The 22778-nt window shown below is 36.7% G+C and overlaps 1 protein-coding gene and 1 long non-coding RNA gene across 5 annotated transcripts; one reads left to right on the top strand and one right to left on the bottom strand.

Annotated features, from left to right (window-relative positions):
• Positions 1-1392: 1392 nt before the first annotated feature.
• CASP6 (caspase 6) lies at positions 1393-21476 on the bottom strand. 3 transcript variants are annotated; one of them, XM_074273325.1, is made up of 7 exons: positions 20901-21476; positions 17779-17824; positions 14896-15042; positions 12617-12693; positions 8000-8175; positions 5125-5284; positions 1393-3046 (listed from the first exon to the last, which is right to left on the bottom strand). In XM_074273325.1, the coding sequence occupies exons 1-7, from the start codon at positions 21382-21384 to the stop codon at positions 2808-2810; spliced, it is 1329 nt and encodes a 442-aa protein (XP_074129426.1). In that variant the 5' UTR covers positions 21385-21476; the 3' UTR covers positions 1393-2807. The 3 variants fall into 3 exon arrangements, with proteins under 3 accessions (XP_074129426.1, XP_074129427.1, XP_074129428.1); XM_074273326.1 differs by having other exon boundaries at positions 17779-17821; positions 20901-21456; XM_074273327.1 differs by lacking the exons at positions 17779-17824; positions 20901-21476 and adding an exon at positions 15861-15980.
• On the top strand, positions 20539-21674 carry LOC141545921 (uncharacterized). Of its 2 annotated transcripts, XR_012483178.1 has the most exons (3): positions 20554-20684; positions 21068-21252; positions 21422-21674. It is a non-coding gene; the product is annotated as an uncharacterized LOC141545921 (long non-coding RNA). The 2 variants fall into 2 exon arrangements; XR_012483177.1 differs by lacking the exon at positions 21068-21252 and having other exon boundaries at positions 20539-20684.
• Positions 21675-22778: the final 1104 nt, after the last annotated feature.

The raw sequence follows: 22778 nt of genomic DNA, 5'->3' as shown, positions 1-22778 counted from the left end.
TTATTTATTTCTTTACCAGCTTCCTCCCAGACTGGATGGATGCAGCGGCTCCTGCGCCTGAGCTAAGTTAGAGCTCTGGGAGAGAGTTCCCCACCCCCTCCCTGGAGGTGCCTCAGAGGTGACTAGCACTGCTGTGCCCCGAGGTCGCTGTGTTTTAGCGGCTTCCCTGAGGTTTGAGACTGAACAGTAAAGGCAGCACAAAGCCCAGCCTATGTGTCCAGGTGGGGCGTGGATGTCTGCAGCAGGTGACGTGAAAAGCCCCTATGCTCAAACTGGAAGTGTCTGCCAGAAACCGCGGTCCCTAGTTCAAAGGTTCCGCTTCTCTGGGACTTCCTGGAGCTGAGTTCCACTCCCTCCAGCTAAACTAGGCAGTGTGTGTTGCTTTGGGCCGTATCCACCCACTTGTCAATCTCTTAACTATTCTCAGGTGGTAGCTGAGGCCACACCCCCTGGTGCTGAGATCTGCTGAGTCACCTCCAGGGTGGGGGTGGGGGGAATCTAATCTGAGTTTTTAAAGTATTTTAGCTTTCTCTTTTGAACTGCTAAATAATTAGCAGAGAAGAGCTAATAGCCTGTGCCAGATTCCTTTATCTCAGTGGCTTCTTTGATCCCAGAGCCCTTCCCATCACTATCGGCAGAGTATGCTAGCACCCGGCTGTCTGTGCTGGCCTCTCTTCTTCCTCCCCTGGGGACTGACCTTTTCTGTTGAAACTCCAGATTCTCTTCAGCTGGTAAGTCGTGCTTCCAGTCCTTGTGGTATCTATCAGTCCTGGGCTTATTTTGAGGCTTAATTTATCTAATTGGTTGTGAGGGAGTGAGGACGTTCACAGAGTCGTGTGTTTCTTCTCTGCCATCTTGGCTCCGCCCCCCCAGATTACATTAGTTTTAAACAAACTTTCCCTACAAACATGCATGTGTTAAACACTAATATTTTCCAATGTTGTTATATATGATGATCAAACGAGGTGGAAAAATCATGAATAAAAGGCATAAGTAACCTAAATAGCAAAGGAGAGACAGGGGTAGGCATAGGTGAGCCATAACATATTACCAACATATCAAAACTGATATTAAAAGGTATCTCCATCTCTTGATATATCTTGCCTTTGCACATGAAATTGAATTTAAATGAGGCAGAATTGTGCACTGCTGTGAATTACACAAAGGCAAGACATCATCTCTTCAAGCCTTAGTCTTTATCTGGCACTGTTCATGGCAATTCAGGCACAAAACCCATTATGTCAGCACCAACAGTTCTGTGTTTAATATTTCTATCTTTGCCCAGATAATTGGACCATTCATTGCACATCCAAATGCATATTTTAGTATCCTCATTTAAATTACAACTGATGTAAATTGCTCTTTTGACTTCAGTGACCAAAACAAGTAAGATTTTGCTAATTCAAGCATTTATTAATATGTTAAGTATTGGGGATACAAAGGCATAAAAATTTTAACTTTTAAAACATCTCAAAGTATTTGAAGTCTAATAAGAGAAGACAACATGAAAACATTTACTTACAAACACGATACATATGAATTGGAGATGAGGGAAGAACTAGAAATTTTATATATGTAAAGATATATGAAATGCTAGCCCATTATTAAAATTAATAATTAAAATTAAATTCCAAATAATAGTAGCTGATAGATTTTTTTGCGGGCCAGACTTGTGATTTCATTGGTGTAAGACAATTTCTATCAATTTAGAATTGAAATTTTAAAGAGCTGCCTAGTCTAAAACATGGACAAATTGCCCTAAATATAGTATTCTGCTGTTTTGAGACCTCATGAAAATGGATGACAATGAATAACTTCTTTCCACACAGATGGGATCTATAGCCAATTATATTGGAATAAAAATGAAAGGAATCTGTAGAATTACATGATTTTATTACAAAAGTATCAAATTATTACCCATATAAGTGTAAACAAAATTTAGGTCTGTCCATATTGCATCCAAAACTCAATTTTTATTATGGCAACTGAGCTTAGGTTACATTGTTCTAAAAAACTATTAAAAAATAATTATATTTAAGATAGGATGACAGTACAGTGGTTAAAGTATTGAATTTTTCCAAGACAATCAGAATTGTGTAATATTTTCCCTAGAGCCCAAAACATTTTTCATGGTCTGTACACCAAGTACAACACTTTGGAGTATTAGCATCTTTGGAACAGAGCTATTGGAGAGTGGTAAGTCTTACTGTACTTTCACAGGGACAGGAGGAAAAAAGGAGATGGAGAGTTATGAAACACCACAGATATTTAAGAATATTTTTAATTTTAGAAAACAAAAGTCCAAGAGAAGATACAAATATTCTCTTTAAACTGAAATGCTAATGGAAAATGATCACTCAAGCATTTAAAATAGCTTTAAATGACTATTAGAAAACACATGTTGGTAAAGAAATAAAGATGCCATGAGTACAAATTAGAGCTACCTCATCATTTGGATGAAATTTAAGTCAATTACTCAAATTCTTGGGAAGGAGATTCCCTAATATTCCCTGAGAATGTTGCCAACACAATAATTAGCAAATATGATCAAAACTCTTAAAAATGAATATTTAAGAAAAGTACCAATTTTGAGTATTTTGGAATTGTTTTGGAACTGTTACAGTTCCCAACTTTAAATTGTGCTGCTGAGCAATGAGATTCTGTCCCCAAATGGACATATGATTAAAAAATTTAAAAGGCACTGGGCCCCATATCTCAAGATATTGTATGAAAAGAAAGGGGATGGGACGTGGGGAGGAGGAAATCATGCCTCCAAAATATGTTTAAAACATGGTGGCTACTCATTCTTAATTAGACTTTGGAAGGAAGAAGAGCTTTTTGGTCATCATGGAGGCAAAACAAGGGACCTGCTTTTTCCCAATGGCTTTTGGATCCTTGCAGAAGTCCACTCTGCGATAAGAAACTTTCCTGTTCACCAGTGTGAGAAGTTCTGTAAACTCTAAGGAGGAGCCATATTTTCCCAACATCTCACAAAAATCTTGAATGTACCAGGAACCATTTACTGTTTCACGGTGCGAATAATAACCTGGGAAAGAATACAGAAACACAAACTTCAGCACAGCATTTTAGTTTGTCTCAAGTTGATGAAACTCTCAAGAGGCATCATTATGCTTGAATTCACCTTAACTGCATAAGAGTAAATCAGAACAGCATCACATAAGGTTTAAAAGGAGCAGGAATTCAAGAGCTGAGAGGGCCCACTAGTTCCCTAGCCTAAAGTCAGGAAGACCTGAGTTCAAATTGTGCCTCAAATATTAGCTGTGAGATTCTGGGTAAGCAAGCCACTTAACCTACCTTTGCCTCATCTGTAAAATGGGTTGTGGTTGGGTCATTTCAGATGCATCTAAAAACATAAATTGAGATAAGGAGGATAGAGAGGAACTGTACTTGGGAATTCATAGGTAAGGAAATCCCAGCTCGTAGTGCAGGTTGGCATTTTTTCTCCAATCTTCAATCTTAGAGAATAGCCTAGAAGGCTAAGTGCTTAACAGCAATGAACAGCATCAGGTGTCAGGGGTTTGACTTGGCACCCAAGTTTTCCTGGCTTTGTGGCCAGCTCTCTGACCACTAAGTCATATCGAGAGAGACAACTGTCTTACTAGACAAAAATTATCTCTACTTCTGCAGTTGGCGTTATTAATCTGCGATCTATGAACTTTTACAAATATATATCTTTGTAACCATTTGGAGATCACTGGTTTCTATTGAAATGTTATTTCAGTTTATGCATTTCAAAACAATATTCTGAAAAGTGGCCCAGAGGTTTCACCAGACCACCAAAGGAGTCCATGACATACCCTATTGTAGAACTCCTGCTCTGGAAATAAGGAGCCAAAAAGAAACATTATTGTCTTGATATAGCTTTCTAAGAGTCTGACCATAAGAGGTCATCATAATTGGTAACTGGCAAGCATGCCACTCATGACAACAAAGATGCAGACAAAGGTCCAAATAAAGATCATCTCTCCCCCAAACTCCTAATTTTGTAAGCTGGTATATCTTCTAATAGTCAATGATACCTCATTTTAGGACAACCCCCCAATATATATATATATGGGGATGATGGGTATTTAAACTCATATAGCAGTACTTAATATTTAAAATAGTTTATCTTTTTTTGGCTTAATTTAAAATTAGATGTCTCCAAATGATTTCACATGTAATTTTTCAGATTATATTTTAGTCTAAATTCAGTACCAAATTCTATATGTACTTTTTATCACTACTCTTACAAAGTGATGACTATAATTGGGAGTGTTGCCTCTACTAAGTCCTTACCCATAGCAACATGAGCTGTCTTTATGAGACGTAATGGGGAAAAAAAAAATCTGCCTGCTTGTAGCCAACTCTGATGGCGAGGGATCTCCGAAATGAGTGAGGGAGGTTACTCTTCAGATACCAATAACATCCTAAAAACCTTTCCAGAGCTTGTATTTCATTTGCCATCCACAAATTGAGGACATCAAACCATGATGTTTTGGTTAGAACTTTAGGAGACCACAGCACCAAGTTAAACTAATTAAAGGCTAAGATTTCCTATCTGGTTTCTAATGGTCCAATCACACTCCATCCTCCATACCATAGGTATCAAACTACAAAACTCCAGTGTAAAACTCAAACCAGATAAAATTGTAATTGGGAAATATTTAGCAAGATAAATAGAAATACAATTGAGATAACTTTAATGTGGGGTTTCCTAAGTTCATTATTCAGATCATTTTCTATTTGAAACTCAAATTTCTATCTGAGTTTGACAACAGAGTTCTGAAGAGTTGGCAAAAATGAAAGCAAAGGTCTAATCACATCAGCTGTGTGAATAATTCTCTATAACTTCTACGATCTCCCCCTTTCCCTCCCTTCTTTAGTCACCTCATGTCTTCTTTGAATATCTAATATATACATGAGGGTATATGTGCTGTTTTTCCTATTAAAATGGAAGCTCCTTGAAAACAGAACCTGTGTATTCACTTTGATCTGTGGACTGCAATGGATTTACTTAATTGGGAATAAAGCTTTGACTCAGTTTCTAAGATGAACATACAAAATGGAAACATAAACAATTAAGCAAGAACTAACAAAGACTCCTAGAAATAGTTAACAAACCTTCTGCGACAGAGTAGCACATGAGGAAATCAGCACCAGCAGGGAGAGTGTAAACTGATGCTGCATCTACTTCAGTTTCATTGACATCCACCTCTTCAGTCTGATAATCAACCACATCCAAAGGAATGACTGGGACATCATGCTGTTCTCCCCGGCAAGCCTAATAGTATCAAGGAAGAATCTGATAAGATCTCTTCATGCCCCCTTCCCATCTAGTGTTTTCCTCTGTTAATTTAAAAATTAATGAATGATTACTAAATTGTTCATTACTAAACATTAAAAAGTTAATAAAAACCCTTCTGGGTATGATAGGAATGCAGGTCACTGCCCAGGCCATTCCAATCCAAAAAAAACTCAAAATAAGGAAACAGATGTCAAATCTAAAGTAAATAAAATTCAATCCAAAAGATAATAAAGCACATACAACCAAGGGTGTGTTGGAACTAGCTGGAAATAGACTTGTGACAGATTTCATCTCAGAAATCCATAAAGACTCCAAATTAGGGCACTGTTTTGTTGACTGCCTATATTTAACTGAAAGTGAAGGAGAAAAATTTTAACAATGCAGATCAAACTTAAGAGTCATCAAGCTCATCATTTCTTAAAGCACAGTAATATTTCTTCACAATCATATACCAAAACTTATTGAGCCTAACTGACAGGCATCCTCAAAACTTCCAGTTCTTTGTTACCACAAATAAAGCTGCTAAAAATAGAACATATAGATTATTTTTCTTTTATCCTAATTATCTTGGGAAACAAATCAAGAGTGGTGTTGCTGAGTCAAAGGGTATAGATAGTTTAATAACTCTTTGGGTATAATTCCAGATTGCTCAATGAGTTCACAATTTTTGGTGTCCTCATTTTTCCACACTTCCTTCAAAGTTTCCCCTTCATTTTAGACAATTTGATAAGAATAAAATAATATCTCAAAATTATTTTAATTTGCATTACTTTACTCAATGATTTAGAGAATGTTTTTATTCATGACTACAAATTATCTTGATTTCCTTTGACTCATAATCTTATTCATCTGACAAAGTTCTTTAAATATTGAGATGAGAACTTTATTTAAAAAACTATAAAATTTTCTTCTCAATTTTTTGCTTTCCTTCTGATCTTTTATTTATATGAAACCCTTTTAATTTAATGTAATCAAAGCTATCCATTTTACACTTCACACTGCCACTCTTGTTTATTCACAAATTGTTTACCTGTCTGTAAGTCTGACAGATATGTTCTATGTTTTTCAAATTTTCTTATCTCTCTTTATATCTAGATCATGTATCTATTTTCACTTTATCTTAGTAAATAGTGTAAGATATTAGTCTATGCCTAATTTATGCCAGATTGCTTTCCAGTTTTCCCCCCAATTTTTTTAACCAAATAATGAATTCTTATCCTCAAAACATAAATCTTAATGTTTGTCAAATATAAGGTTACTTAAGTCATTTTTTAGTACAAATTGTATGTCTCCTCTGTTCCACTGGTCTGTTTCTTAGCCAGTAAATCAAATAGTTTTGATTACTACCTTATAATATAGTTTAAATTCCTGGTACTGTTAAACCTTCCTTTATGTTTTTTTTTTTTTCTTTAGTTCCTTTGATATTCCTGACTTTTTGTTCTTCCAAAGGATATTGCCAACTGGCATTATTAGTATGTACATTTCTTGAGTCCAGAAGACTCTAAACTATTTTTATTAACATCACATTGTGATTATATACATTGTAATGAATCCTTGATACTTTCCAAGAATAGTCTGAATGGCTACTATTTTTTTTTGTGAATAATTTTTAAAAAAAGCCCAGTGCTTATCCTCAAAAAACATACATTTTAATGACTAGACAGAGATGGCAGGCTACAGATATCAAAAACTGCCTTTTTCTGTGTTAAAATGGGGAAGGTGAGGATCTTTCAACAACAAATTGCTAAACAAACTGTGATTCTTGAATTTTAGGGAATGCTATATGCCACATGAGAAGATGGCTAAAAAGAATACAGAGAACTCTGGGAAGATTTATATGATAAATTCAATATCAACAGAAAGAACAGCAAGAAGCAACTGAATCTATGTACTTATGAGCAACGAATAACATCTAAAAGAACAGATGGTTCAGAAGACAAAGGTGAGTAAGGCAGCATTGAAATGCACTTTTCAAATTTATCGTATACTTTAAAAGAGGAGACTCATAATTTCATATACAATTATTTTTGCTTTTTTAATTATTTATGGAAATATATGTGTTTTGCGCAAAAATATTTGTAGCAGGCAAGGAACTGGAAAATGAGTGGATGTCCATCAATTGGAGAATGGCTGCATAATTTATGATACATGAAAGTAATGGAATATTACTATTATATAAAATGATGGGCAGCCTAATTTCCGAAAAGCCTGGAAACACTTACATACACTGATGCTGAGTGAAATGAGCAGAACCAAAACAACACTGTATACAATAACAACAAGATTATGTAAAGATCTACTATGGATTTGACTCTTCTCAACAGTGCAAATGATTTAAGGCAATTCCAACAGACTTGGGATGGAAAATGCATTTTTCCTTTTTAAAAAAATTCTTTAATACAAGGATGACATTCTGGTTGGGATAAGAAAAATGTATTATATGAAGACAATAAAAAACCAAAGGATAATAAGAAAAAATAAACTAAAAGAGAAGGAGATATTTTGAAGGGAAGAAGGGCTAATTTATTGAGTAAAAAATATAAACTTTAACAGGGCCTATGGCAAGGATTCCAGACAGTGTGGGTTCAACCAAGGATCTTTCTAATCCAGAAAATCTAGAAAGCACTAACCTTGAAAAGGTTCTGTGAATCCTTCATAAACAAACCATAAACTTTTCCAAATTACTCGTACCTGAATGATAAATATCTTAGGTTTCCCAACTAAGCTCTGACATTTGTCTCCCTTAAACATGGCGGTCAGCTTCTGAATATCAATTTTGGCATCATAAGCATAGATGTGATTTTCTTCACCATGAGTCAGGAATACGCATAAAAAGCAGTCAGCATCCACATGGCTAGAGGAAGACACTGCAAGGAATGATCATTGAGAACTCAGATAGGAGAGAAAGCAAAGCATTCATTGATGGTTCTACAGGTAAAAATGGTAGTAAACTATCAATAATTTGGAATAAACTGAGAAAAAGTGAAGAAATAATCCAGTTTAGTGAAATGCAAAAATACAAAGTAATCTTAAAAATTTGCTTTCAAATGCTGTGCATATTGATGTAAATAAAATTGGCTACTTTAACTGGCTTGTAGTAGGTGACCTATGAGGTCCCTTTCAGTTCTAAATGTATGTCTTGTTTAAATAAACTATAATTGATGCTTCATCAATCTTTTTTTTTTTCTTTTTTCTTTTTCCTGAGGCTGGGGTTAAGTGACTTGCCCAGGGTCACACAGCTAGGAAGTATTAAGTGTCTAAGACCACATTTGAACTCGGGTCCTCCTGAATTCAAGGCTGGTGCTCTTTCCACTGCGCCACCTAGCTACCCCATGCTTCATCAGTCTTATAAGTTCATTGCTATATGTGGTACATGCTACAAATCCATCTAAGACCTAATAGATGCTCTCTGAGTTTGGCCAGAGCCAAAGGAATTCATCCCCAGAGGCTAATATAATAATGATTATTAGCATTTATAAAAAGCTTTAAGGATTGCAAAACACTTTAAAAAATCTTATTTCATGAGCAGGACCAAGAGATCATTATATACTTCAACAACAATACTATATGATGATCAACTCTGATGGACATGGCCATCTTCAACAATGAGATGAACCAAATCAGTTCCAATAGAGCAGTATTGAATTGAACAAGCTACACCCAGAGAAAGAACTCTGGGAGATGGCTATGAACTACTGCCTGGAATTCCTAATCCCTCTATTTTGTCCGCCTGCATTTTTTATTTCCTTCACAGGTTAATTGTACACTATTTCAAAAAAACAAAAACAATTGTTTGGACATGTATACATATATTGTATTTAATTTATACTTTAACATATTTAACATGTATTGGTCAACCTGCCATCTGGGAGGGAGGGCAGGAAGGAGGGGAAAAATTAGAACAAAAGGTTTGGCAATTGTCAATGCTATAAAATTACCCATGCATAAATCTGGTAAATAAAAACTATAAATTAAAAAAAAATCTTTTTTCATTTGGTCCTCACAACAACTAAGAGGGAAGAGGGAAGTACTACCTCCATTTTATGGATGAGGAACTTGAGGCAAACAGACACTAAGTAAATTGCCCAGGATCACAAGTGTCTAAATCAGAATTCAAATTTAGGTCTTTCTGACTCCAAGTCTAGCATCCCATACATTATGCCAACTATTTGGCTATAAAGCTTAAAAGTTAGTCCTCAGCTAACATACATCGAGTCCAATATTAGTCTTTATCTGAAACTTTTTAGGGTTTTTTAAACCTTTCAGTGGTATAGCCATCAAGGTTAATTTTATGTAGGAGTAAGATATCAGAACAGGACACCATTAAAGGAAAATATGTAATAATGCATTATAATGACAAATATTATGAAGGCCTATCAACTGAGGAAGGCTGAACAAATATGGAATATAAATACAAGGTGAAGGTGACATAATTGTCCCTTAAAAATGATAAAATAAATTTTAAAAATAATAAAAGGACAATTTAAAAGAATTCTGAAAAGACTTGTATAAACTAATGCTGAGCAAAAGGAGCAGTACAATTTATATTATTATACTGACATTATAAAAAGGAGCAATTTTGAAAGACTTAAGAATGCTGATCAACACACTGACCAACCAAGATCTTTGGATAGACAATTTTTATTTTGAATTTTCTTTTTTTTATTTCCTTTAGTCTGGGATGGGGGAAGATGGAAGAGAAAATAAATGCATTAACTGAAAAAAAACACTTAATTTTAAAGTATATCTGTAACATATAAATCATATGTCTAGAGCTGGAATGGCCCTTAGTGGATTTCTAATCCAATTCTCCTATTTTAGAAATAAAGAAAGTGAAGTGAAGGGAGAGAGAGGAAGAGAGAAAGAGAAATAACTTAGCTATTATTATAAAAGTAGGAACTGAAACACTATCATCTTACTCTAATCAAGTTTCATTTCATTTTAATTAGCAAGAGTCATTTATATTACCGTCTGATAACAAACAGGATTTGAATGAAATCTAACTGGTGAGATTTTTTTTACTTAATTCACTGACTTTTCTTGAGGAAGGGACAACTGATGCCATTTCATATTCTGCAGATGTGAAATGAGAGAGAGGGGGTCACCATCATGATTTCTGCCATTTGAGGAACTCTATCAAATTTCTCCCTGCTATAGCAGGAGTTATTTAATGGAAAGAAAACTAATTGTTTTATAATGCCCTTTGTAGTTATATCTCTGTTACAAAAACTACCCTGTGACTGATGCCTCAAGAATCAATAAGACACCTTGTATAATTCATACCAAAAAGAAGGATGGAGAGAACAGATACTAACAGCTAAAAGGGATGAGGCAAGTCAAGATGATGATTTAAGTTTCTTTTAAAAAAATTGTTATTAAAGATTTTTATTTTCATAACATATCTATAGATAATTTTTCAACATTAACCCTTGCAAAACCTTATGTTCCAATTTTTCCCCTCCTTCTCCCACCCCCCTCCCCTAGATGGCAAGTAATCCAATATATGTTAAACATGGTAAAAATATACGTTATAATTTAAGTTTCAAGAAAAACCAAATTCCTCAAGCTTTAGCTCTAAACACTTTAAAGGTTTCAACTCATGTTGAAAGCCAGACAGGAACAATTGAAGTGCTATTTTGCCTGAGTCCCAATTCTGGCCAACAGTATTAATTCTCTGTGAATATAAAGACAGAAAACAAAAGGTACCATAATTCTATATCAGAAGCCCAAGACTGAGTAGTCAACAAATCCTGGGTTTCAAATAGTGTTTCAGAATCGTTAGCTGTGGTAATTAAGTAAAAGTAACTTAAATGGTATTAGGTAACTTGTAGTGTACTATAAAGTATTAGGTAAGAAGTAACTTACAATTCTTTGGGCCTTTATTCTTCACCTATAAAATGAAGGGCAGGGCAAGGCAGCAGGGGAAGAGAAGAAGGAGGAGAAACGGGAGGGAAGAAAGGAAGGAAGGAAGGAAAAAAAAAAAGAAAAAAAAAAGGTGGGAGAAGAAAGAAGAGGGAAAAAAAATTTAAAAATAAAGGAAGGAAACAAGTACTTATTATATGCTTACTATGTGCCAGGTACTATGCTAAGCATTTTACAATTGGAAGGAAAAAAAGTATGAGGGGGAGGGGAAGGATAGGAGAAAAAGAAAGGAAGGAGTAAACAAGTATTTATTATGTGCCTACTATGGTGTTCCTGACACTGTTATACAAATATCGCATTTGATCCTTACAACCATCCTCAGAGATAGGTGCCATTATTATCTCCATTTTACAGGTGAGGAACCTAAAGCAGACAGAGGTTAAATGATTTGACCAGAGTTCCAGAGAGTATCTGAGGCAGGATTCAAACTCAGGTCTTCCTGATCCTGCCCACCATGCTATCTAGCTGCTTTTAAGGTCCCTTCCAGCTGTAAAAATCTATAAATCTATGATTCTATCCCTGTCCCTCTGACATCACTATGATTTGAACAAAGTCAATCCAAGTTATCGAAAGCTCCCTATGACAGCAGAGTTCAGGCTCAGGAAAGTATTACTAAGGTGGAAGTTTCAAATGTGGAGCTAGTATTAGATGGTGTTTATTATCCAGCTAAGTTAAGACTAGTTTCATCATCAGAAGATTGCACAATATGATGGACTTTTCTGACCATAGTGACTAACCATAGAGGACTATCTACAAACGTGTGGAAGGGTTGGCAATATGGCTCTGATGACACTCAAACTTTTGGGGTATATGAAGGCATTCAGTGAAAGCCTTTCTCCTTTCCCTCCAACCCTCCCAAATTCTAGCATTTCCACATATAATATGTTTTACCCTCTATCTTTGCAGAGGGGGTTCCAGCAGGGGTATGCTTATGAGAACTAACAATTAAAATTTTCACTGTAAGCATTTATTTACACTTTGGAAATTGACCAACTGCTACAAATCAGGGCTTGAGTGATTGTCTACACTTAAGAAAGTGATGAAGAAACATTAGTGAGGTATATTAAATCTAAAACTGTATCTTGTATAATTTTTTTTTTTTTACAACATATAATTGTTAAACATTTATTAGCACACCCCTTGTTGTGCTTATAAGGAAGGGGTGGGGGAGGTGAGAGGCCTGCTTCATAATTAGAAACTCCTGTGATATGTATTGGTCAACCTGCCATCTGGTGGGGGGGAGGGGGGAAAAGAGGGGGAAAACTGGAACAAAAGGTTTGGCAATTGTCAATGTTGTAAAATTACCCATGCATATATCTGGTAAATAAAAACTATTATTAAAAAAAAGAAAAAGAAAGAAACTCCTGTGATAGAGAAATCACCTACCCTGATGAATAGTCTTTAGCAGGTCTTCAGCTTTGAGATCATCATAGCAATGCACTTCAAATCCCAGATTCGAAAGCCTTGGGACAGAGTATGGGAAATTTTAAGACAGTCCAATTGAATCCAAACACCATCTAGGTCCTCCACATTCAGACTCCAACATACTTTTCCAGCCTCAACTCATGCAAGCTTCATTCCTACTTCGTCCCTATTCCCCTGATCTTTAATCTGGTCCCGATCAATTCGTACCTTTTCTTTGAACACATCATCCTCAGGTCTAATCAAGGTGCCACTTTCTCTATGAAGTCTTCCCAGCTGAAAGGAATGAACCTTTGGACTTTTCTTCCCACTATAAACTAACACAACTCAATAAAATCACTCCACTCCACTCTACTTTGCACTTACTGCTCTGCCTAGGTGCAGTGTTACCCCTGGTGTCTGGTCCTCTCCCTACCCTGTTTTCTTGGCTTCTTTTGTGTGTTGTCTCTATAAAGGCAGGTTTTTTCTTTCTTTTTATTAATTGTATCTCTAGCACTTGGCTCAGGGTCTGGCACAGAGCAGGTATCTGCTCAATATGAGCTAGAAAGTGTTGAGGCCATAAATATATATGCACATCTATAATATAGAATATGACATAAAATATATAAAAGTATATATAAACACATAGTATGATAGATATTATATATTATATTTATAACATATATGAATATATTTATATGATTATATATAATATACAAATATATATTTATACATACATCCAAATATACATACACATATATACATAGAGAAATTGCCAAATTAGTCTTATCTTATACAGGAATATTAAACGTGCTTGCATCAATCAATAAACATTAATTTATCCCCTCCTATGTGCTCAAGAGTGAGGCTGCAAAGATCACAGCAAAAGAAAAGACAAACAACTAAGGGAAATAGGAAAGGTCTCCTGTAGAAGATGTCTGAGCCAAGTCTTAATGGTCTTGGTTAATCTAAATCAACTGGAGAATCTATTTCTCTAGAAATAAACAGTAGGAAAGGAAATGAGAATTTCAAAGGACACTTTTGTCTGTGGCCAACAAAAGCATCTCCAGTGTACTATTTTTTTCCTGCTTATTTAAAAAAAAATAGAATAGATAAAAGACAAACAGAAAAGGAAAATCAAACTAAACAGAACATTGTCATGTGCCCAGTAGAACATTAGAGAAGATTCAAAATACAGAACAATAAATGTCTAGGTCAAGAAAATATATATAGGGGCAGCTAGATAGATATATAGGATAGAGCACTAGCCCTGAAGTTAGGAAGACCTGAGTTCAAATCAGGTCTCAGATACTTAACACTTCCTGGCTGTGTGACCCTAGGCAATTGCCTAGCAAAAAACCAACCAAACAAAAGATATAAATAATAGAAGAAATTATATTCACGAGTGTCCATCTTTTCTTTGCTTCCTTGTAGGTTGTTCTTTTGTCCTCTGCTATATACTTTTTTAACTTTAATTTTTTCCCAATTTATCTCCACTATCCCAAGCAGGCTATATACACACAGGTACACACACACACACAGAGATCTAGTCCTTCTGATTGCTGGTATATGATTTCCAGGACCTGTGATCTTTTACTGTAGCTGTTAATAAGTCTCGGGAAATTCTAATTGTAATTCCAGCATATTTGAATTTTTTTTCCTTGTTTCTTTTTCTATTTCTACTTGTCCCTCCAGGACAATTTTCTTGGATTATTTCTTATATTATTGTGTCAAGGTTCTTTTTTTGGTCAAAGCTATCAATTATTCTTATATTTTCCCAAGAGACTACTTGAAAATCCTTTTCATTTCAACAGAAAGGGAGAAAGCCAAAATGTTCCAAGTCACAATTCCTCCCCTATTATGAATTCCCACTCACAGCATCTGCTACCCCTTCCCTCATATGATCCTTGAGTAGTCAGTGGGGCACTGAGGGATATCTTTTCCTGTTTAAATATCTTGTACTTCCCAACCACATTTGAACTTATTTCTTTAACTGTAGTGGGGCACTGAGGGATATCTTTTCCTGTTTAAATATCTTGTACTTCCCAACCACATTTGAACTTATTTCTTTAACTGTAATATTGTGGAGATAGACTAAATGTCCTTAAAGTATCTTCTACTTTGAAATCTATAATTCTTCATCAAAAAGAGTTCATCTTCTCTCCAGACTCATTATCTGATTATCACTTATAAATTTGATAAGCCATTCATTCAAACATTTCAACTTGTTTCTGATAGATGATAGGAAAGATGAATAAAACTACCTTAGTTTAAGATTATCTCTGTCAGCTCTGGTGCCACGCCTTTCTGGCAAAGTCAAGTGCCAGAAGAACCGCTCGTGATTGAAGATCAAAGCTACACCTCTCCTCTTGTGATCCATTTTATACCTTTCTGCTGGATCAAATAATTCACTGTTCACAGAAAGTCAAAGATAAGAAATTTGAGTCATTCACCAGGTACCTGAATCAAGTAGTATCAATTAATCAATAAGCAGAATTAAGCATTTATATGCCCAGGACTTTGCTAGGTATTGGGTAAACAGAAAATGGAGAATATGGGAATAGGGGCTGTGAATTCCTTATTCCTGGGAAACTACAGGATAAGGAAATACATTGTTCACCAATGTAGGTCAGCACCTTCTTTCCAATTTTATAGCAGGAAGACTTAAACTGGGATGCTGAACTTTAAAAAGAAAAATGTTGATAATAATTCCAAAATAAGTGGTGGAGTTGTGAATTTATTCAACCATTCCACAACGCAATTTGGAATTATGCTCAAACAGCTGCAAAACTGCATACCATTTGATTCAACAATACCACTATTAGGTATGTATCCCAAAGAGAGAAAAATAAGAAGGAAAAAAGAAGCTATCTGTACAAAAATATTTATATAGTAGCTCTTTTTTGTGGTGGTAAGAACTGGAAATCTAGGGGATGCCCATCAATTAGGGAATGGCTGAACAAATTGTGATATATAATTGTAATGGAATATTAATTGTACTTTAAGAAATGGATAATTTCAAAAAACTTTTAAGTCTTACATGACCTGATATCAAGAGAAGCAAAACATTGTACATAGTAACACTAATACTGTACAATGAAGAATTGTGATTGACTTAGCTCTTCTCAGCAATACAGTATCCAAGATAATCCTAAAAGACTCATGATGAAAAATGTTATCTGCCTCCAAAGAAAGAACAGATGCTATTTGAATACAGACTAAAGCATACTTTCTCTTCCTTTTTCTTCTTTCTTTCTTGTTAGAGTTTTCTTGCACAAAACAACAAATATGGAGACGTTTTATATGATTGCACATAATCGGATTTCTTACTGTCAGGGGATAAAAGTAGGGGATAAAAGAAAGGGAAGAATACAATTTGAAACACAAAATTTTTAAAAATTGTTTTTACATGTAATTGGGGAGAGATGGGAATATCATGTAAAATATATATAATTTAGTTCCTTTGCACTCCTATTTTATTTTAAAATAGGATTCTGTGAAAGGATCCATTGGCTTCATCAGACTACCATAAGGATCTATTACACACAAAAAAAAATAGTTAAAAATTCTTACATTCAATTTTTCTATACTGTTTAAAAACTTAGCACCTCTTACCCATCTTTCTTCTCTCTCTTCCACAGTACAGCAGAACGGTGCCACAAAAGACTGAGATCAATTTTGAATTCTTATCCTTCTTCATGACCGCCAAGGCCAAAGTATTAGGCCTGCATCTAATGTAGCGGTTCTTAATAAAAAGTTGATGAATTTTAAAATATTTGATAATTATGTTTCAATATGACTGTTTTCCTCTGTACCTCTATGTATTTTATTTTAAAGACTGCTAGGAGGCACAGTTGATAGAGTATCAGGCCTAGAGTCACAAAGATTTATATTTGTGAGTTCAAGTATTACCTCAGACACACACTGACTATGTAAGCCTGGTAAATCATTTGACCCTATTTATCTTCGTATTCTCATCTATAAATTGGGTTGAAAAAGGAAATGGCCAAGCAAACCTTAAATGAAGTCACAAAATGTGAGATATAACTTAAAAACAACTGAACACAAAATGATTAAAACTTTTTTCATTTTCTCATTCTGAAACAGGATTCTTTATAGATTCAATCCTGGCACAGTGGTTAGATCACTAGACTTGGAGTCAGGAAGATCAGACTTTAAATCTGGCCTCATATAATTATTAGCCATGTGACTCCAGATAAGTCACTTACTTAACCTTTCTGTACCTCAGTTTCATTATCTGTAAAGTGATAATAACAGCACCTACCTCCTTGGGCTATGGTGAGGATAACATGAAATAATGTTTGTAATATTTGTAAAGTGATATCTTATAAATATGTTTCATTCATTGGTTCTTGTTCTGCTCTCTGAGAACAGAATTACATAAGACAACTCTTGACCTCCCTCACCTCAGGTTCTTCTGTAAAATGAAGGGATGATTTCTGAAGATCCTTCTAACACCACACTTAGGACAACATTGTTCTTTCTTCTTCAGGCTAACCACCCCTTAGTACCTTCCCTGATATATAGTTTTTCTAGTCTTCTCATCTTCTCAGTACCTGTTACCTAGATATACTCTTGTTTGTCAGTGTCTTCCTATGGTGCCCTAATGTAAACATGTTCTAAATACAGTCAGGGATCAATTATTGTGAGACTATCCCCATCCCAAAGTTGGGATGCCCAGACTTTCTTCTCTGAATCAGGTTAGTTTTTCATCTGCCATAAGCCGATACAAACATCATCAATGGCTAGCATCATCCCCAGACAGACCACAAATCAAAGAAGTGGAAGGGCCCTGAAAGGCTACTGAGACCAAGCATCATATTTTACAGAAGGGTAAAATGAGGTAGAGGGTGGTTAACCAGCTTGGCTAGGGCTATACAATTAGAAAGTAATGTGGGATTTAATAATAACACTATGAACACCTCCAGTTTACAGAGTGCTCTCACTTCCAAGGAGTCAGCAGTATTATCACTCACCTACTCTATAATTAATCTATTTAATAAAATTTGATTCTACTTAGTTCCAAAGTCCCTTTATTGCTTTTATTCTCTAGGCTCTTTTAAAATCTCCTTTCATTCTGTCACTAGCGCCAGCCAAAGAATCTTTATTAGAAAAATACCTCCTACCTTTTAATTAAGGCATCCATTTCTGTCACATTTAGCACAGCACCTACTAAAAACAAAAACGAAAGTTTTTGAAATAGAAACACATCAGGAAATATTGAATGCACTCTCTTCCACACCTACAAAAGCTTGTGTCTTCTTCAAAAGTGACCTTTAAAAATCTGAATTTTCTGATTTGGTGCATCTTACATATGCCAACTTTGGTATCGTTTGGTTTACAACGCTTTACAATTTTACCAGCCTTTGGGAGGGATGCTTGACTTTGTGTGTTTTAAGTACAGAATGATTTTTTTTTTAAACTTTTCATTTCAAGGTAAGGTGTTCACTTCAGGAGATACAATGTAGCTTAAAAGATAGTTTCTACTTCAGGAAGTACCACATTAACTCACGGCTCCCTTTGCCCCCAGGCAACTCTCTAGATTGCAGACAGTCAGAGGCAGCTAAGTGGTGTAGTGGGCAGAGTGCTAGTCTTGGAGTCAGAATACCTGAGGTTAAATCCAACCTCAGACATTTATTGACTGTCTGACCCTAAGCAAGTCATTAAACCTCTTTTTGCCTCAACTGTAAAATGGGAATTATGTAGCACTGACTTCACAAGGTGATGAGAATTAAATGAAATATTTGTAAAAGGATTTAGTTATACTGCCTGGCACAAAGCAGGTTTTATATAAATGCTTATTTCCTCCTTCCCATCCATCCTGCCAATTCTACTCCCGTATCTCTCCCTTATGTCCCCTTTCTTAATTCACAAGGCTATTTAGGAATTTTTAATTAATCTCCTAGACTCCAGGTTTTCTTCCTCTCCTGTCTATTAATCATAGGCACTATGGAAACAACAAACTCTATTCCCAAAAAGCTTGTATTCTAACTGAGGAGACAGTAAGTACAAAAAGAATATACTATAAATAAAATGAATAAATACAAATATATACAAAATAGTTTGACACAAGATAGGTGGAAACAAAGGGTATCAGGAAAGACCATATGCAGAAGAGAATGATGGGTATTTTTGAAGTGGAGAGGTGAAGATCATTCCAGGCTTCCCATGATCTTTCTTAAGAAAGTTGATTCAGTTCAATGAAAGACATGGTAGGCCCTCGAAGAGAGCTTGGAATCAGGAAAACACGAGTTCAAATCTGGCCTCTGACACTAACTGTGTGACCCTGGACACTTAACCCTGTAAGTCTCAGTTTTCTCATCTGTAAAATGAGCTGGAGAAATCACTCCAGCAGTATCATTATCAAGAAAGCCCCAAATGGAGTCTCAAAAAGTTATAGACTCAATTAAAACAACTGAATAACAACAAAAATGCAATACCAAATCACACAATTCCATCCTTTATGTTCTACTGAGGGGATTCAACACAAGTCACTACCTACAATTATAATTTTAGGAGGAAAATAGTCCTTAAAAATTAAGCAAATAAGCACTAAAAATCCTGATTATTTTTCCTTCACTCAAAAACCCTGCGTAGCTGTCTACTGCCTCTGAATTAAACACAAATTCTTCAACCAGGTAGCTCTTCCCAATCTGGCTTCATCTTGGATCCTACTGAAATAAGCCATGCTTCCTGTCCCTTTTCCCATCACTCTTTCAGAATGTTTGTCTTTTCTTCAAGGCTCAAGTCAGGGGCCACCTACTTGGCAAAACCTCTCTCAGATTTCCCACTAATTTAGAACTCTCCCTCCTCCATTCCCTAATTTTCACTTAACTCACCAAGTGGTTTACCTTATACAGTAAGAAGTAAACTCCTGGAAAGAAGAATCAGCTGTTGTTTCCAGAATGCACAGCATACAGTCATTGCATGTACTGAACTACTGAACTGAAGGATGTTTTTCTATTTGATTTTTTTTTTTCAGAATTGCTGTCCTTCTGAATCATAGGTAAAGCTCTGCCTGGGATATAGCAAACACTTATTAAATGCTTTATGATGAAGAAAACTAGTCCTTGTTCCCAGAGCAGTAGCTAACAGAATTAACTCCTGGAGCAAATCCATGGAGATTGAGGTGAGAGGAGCAGAACTGGAAAGAAATCTTGAATTCTAAACTATAAAGGTAGAGACCACAAGAAAGCCCCTGTTTTCTCCCCTTCGCTGGGTTTACTGGGAGAGTTAAGGAGGTTGACCCCTCGGTAAGCATGATGGGAAGGGAGAGAACTGACCTGATGGGAAGGATACTTTTGCTATCTCCATAACATAAGGAATAGTTGTCTCAGCATCTATCCCCGAGAGAAAAGTGGAAACTACTTCTCCCTGCCTTCCCTAAGGGAGCTCCAGCAGCTCCCAGGGATTTTTCCTTTATTTTTATTTTCAAGAGTGAGAAGTAAATCTCCCACAAGCATAACAATTATCGTTTGCACAGATATAGGGTTTTAAGGGTTGCAAAACACATCGTATACATCATCTCATTTATTCTTTACAACTGCCCTTAGAGGAGGGGCGCGAATTATCCTCACTTTACAGATGAGGAAAGTGAAGCTGGGAAAGGCGAACTGACTTGCTCACACAAGATCAGACACAAGATCTGAACAAGAACAGAACTCGAGTCTTCCTGACTCCAAATCCAGCACTTCCACTTCTTCGAAGGACTTCCCCAACGAGCATTGGTTCAGGCCGGTGTGCAATAGGAATACGAAGATGGAAGGGAGCCGCACTTGAAAGCAACTTTAGGGGAGAGAGATGCATATAAAAATCTAGATGCCGAGAGAAAGCTTCTGGGGGAGGTGGAACGAAACACGAAAAGCATTCCGGCAGAAGACTAAGTAGTTCGGGATTCCCAACGGGCAGAAGCGGGAAGAAACATAGCCGGAGAACGGGCAGGAGGGCTCAGGGATTAAAAGAGAAAAACACGGAGGAGACCGTGCAGTCCCAGCCCATCATTTAACCCGGAGGGACGTGAAGGAGTAAGAAAGCAAGTCATTAAATCATTTTTTCAAAACCTAAGTTCTCTCACTCCAACTTGGAAGGAGAGAAGTGGAGCGGGAGGGGGAAAAGGAGGGAGGGGAAGGGGGAGAGAAGAGGAAAAGGAAGAAGTGGGAGAAAAAAGAGAAAAGTGGGAAGAGAGGAGAAAAGGGAAGTCGGACGGTAAGAGGGAAGAAAAAGGGGAAAGCGCCCTTCCCCCTCCCACCTGGGGCCGAGAAGTCACCGCCGCGAGGCTCCGCGGAGGTCATGGTGGAAGTTCGGGAGCGGCCTCCGCGAGTCCGTCTCTTCCTGGCTGCTTTTGCTGCCCCCGCCTCTTCCTCCGCTACCCAACCGGCTTCCTTCTCTTTCTCCTCTTCTTCCTCCTCCTCCCAGCCCGCCCTACGCAGGAGCCGAGCCCTCGAGGGAAAAGCGCTTCTCGGCGGACACCGGAGCTTCGGAGCAGCTGCTCTCGAGCTCAGATTCTGCCTCAAATGTGTCTTAGTGCTTGTTTTCCCAGCGTCGTGTGCCTCAGTTTCCTTGTTTGTTAAATGGCATAAAAAAGACTCCGTCGTCTCTCGGTTAGTCCCAGGTCCAAATAGTCCCCTTCCCCTTCTTGGCAATCTCACACGTAGATCTAGGGAGAGGTAACCTGCTCCTAGCTCTGGGTTTCCTTGTCTATTTGTGTTTTTTAATAAACTTAAAATCAACATAAGACCACCTCTTTCTTTTCACTCATCCGTTTTCCAGAGCGAAAGCCTCGCAAGCAGACTGCTCCCCGACTCTTCCTTCCCCTCCCCGGAACTGCTTCACACCAGCACCAGGTGGTCCCAGAGCCGAGACAAACACGGCAGGACTACGTTCCGGTCCGGAAGCCCTGCTGAATCAAACTGATCTCCATGTGGCCGTTATTTTTATTACTGTATGAAGATTGTGGCTTACAGAAGAAAGTCTCCTACAGTACATGTTCCTCCACAGAATAAAGTAATCTCTCGGATCATGACCATTATTAGCACTTTGTTTTTATTTTATTTCTTAGCACTAACTGTAGTTGTGATAACCCATGTGAGTGCTTTGGTATTTTCACACAGACTTGACAAAACTGATTTTTCTCATCCTACCTATCTCCTTCCCCATCTTGAGAAAAGGGAGAAACCAACATCCATAGTCTATGTTGGCCACATCCAAAAATATCTGTCTCTTATATATCTGTCTGCCTATCGAGTGTCAGTGCCCCTAGTGACACTTCTCTCCAAACCATTGTCTCTTTTCTCCCCTCCCTCGTTCCTTCTCTCTCCCTCGACCTTTCCTCTCCGCCTGTTCTCAGAGGTAAGGACCACATTCTTCATCCAGGCATGGGGACCACGAACTTAAAAACTCAAATAATAGCTTTCAGTATATCTTTTTTGTTCCCATAATTCCTAATCATATTTTTCTGTGCCTTTCAAGAGAAGCCCACCCCACCCAAAGGATTCCAGGTTTCACCAGTCTGCTCCCAGGGACCCAGGATACTAAGTCACATAGGTCTCTTTTTTCCTTTCCACAAGGAACTAAACCAACCAATTTTCTATACATTTTCTTTCATTGCATATATTTGGGGGAGAAGGGGGATAAAAATTGGCTTGACATATAGTAAATTCATACATTATGCAGGAGAAGAATCAGATTCAGGTGAACCAACCCAGGGGTTGATGTGAAGATGTGGCTACTAAAAAGGGTAGTGATTTGGGGCCGGTTTACACAATTTAAAGCTTTCATTACAATCTCCCATTGTTTGCTACTTTATTCTGCTTTATCTCCTCAAAAGTTTGTACCTCTATGAGGGCAGTAACAGATTCTATGATTTTATTAATTCATTGTACAGCAAATAAAATGACCAGACAATAATTATTCAATTTTATATGAAGCTAGTTCTTTTTAATTGTTAAGTATTTTAAATAATATCCATTGATCCTCACAATCACTCAGGTAGAAATTAGACAAATTTAGGTATTTTTTTTTTAATTCATAATTTAGCATACGTGAATGAACTTATAATATGAACTTATAAGCATGAATATCTCAATGCATTATTGCTAAAAGAAAATGGTAAACTGTGAAGTTCTCT

The sequence above is a fragment of the Sminthopsis crassicaudata genome, chromosome 6, assembly GCF_048593235.1.
Source record: "Sminthopsis crassicaudata isolate SCR6 chromosome 6, ASM4859323v1, whole genome shotgun sequence".
Lineage (NCBI taxonomy): Eukaryota > Metazoa > Chordata > Mammalia > Dasyuromorphia > Dasyuridae > Sminthopsis > Sminthopsis crassicaudata.
This window is presented reverse-complemented; position numbering and strand designations above follow the sequence as displayed.

Excerpts from the sequence above, each read along its gene's own strand:
- CASP6 (XM_074273325.1), bottom strand. The coding sequence starts at position 21,384 with ATGTTGATTTTAAGTTTATTAAAAAACACAAATAGACAAGGAAACCCA. Across the intron at positions 8,176-12,616 it reads GCTAAAGACTATTCATCAGG|TGTCTTCCTCTAGCCATGTG; the intron begins GTAGGTGATTTC and ends CATTCCTTGCAG. Across the intron at positions 3,047-5,124 it reads GTGCTACTCTGTCGCAGAAG|GTTATTATTCGCACCGTGAA; the intron begins GTTTGTTAACTA and ends ATTCTTTCCCAG.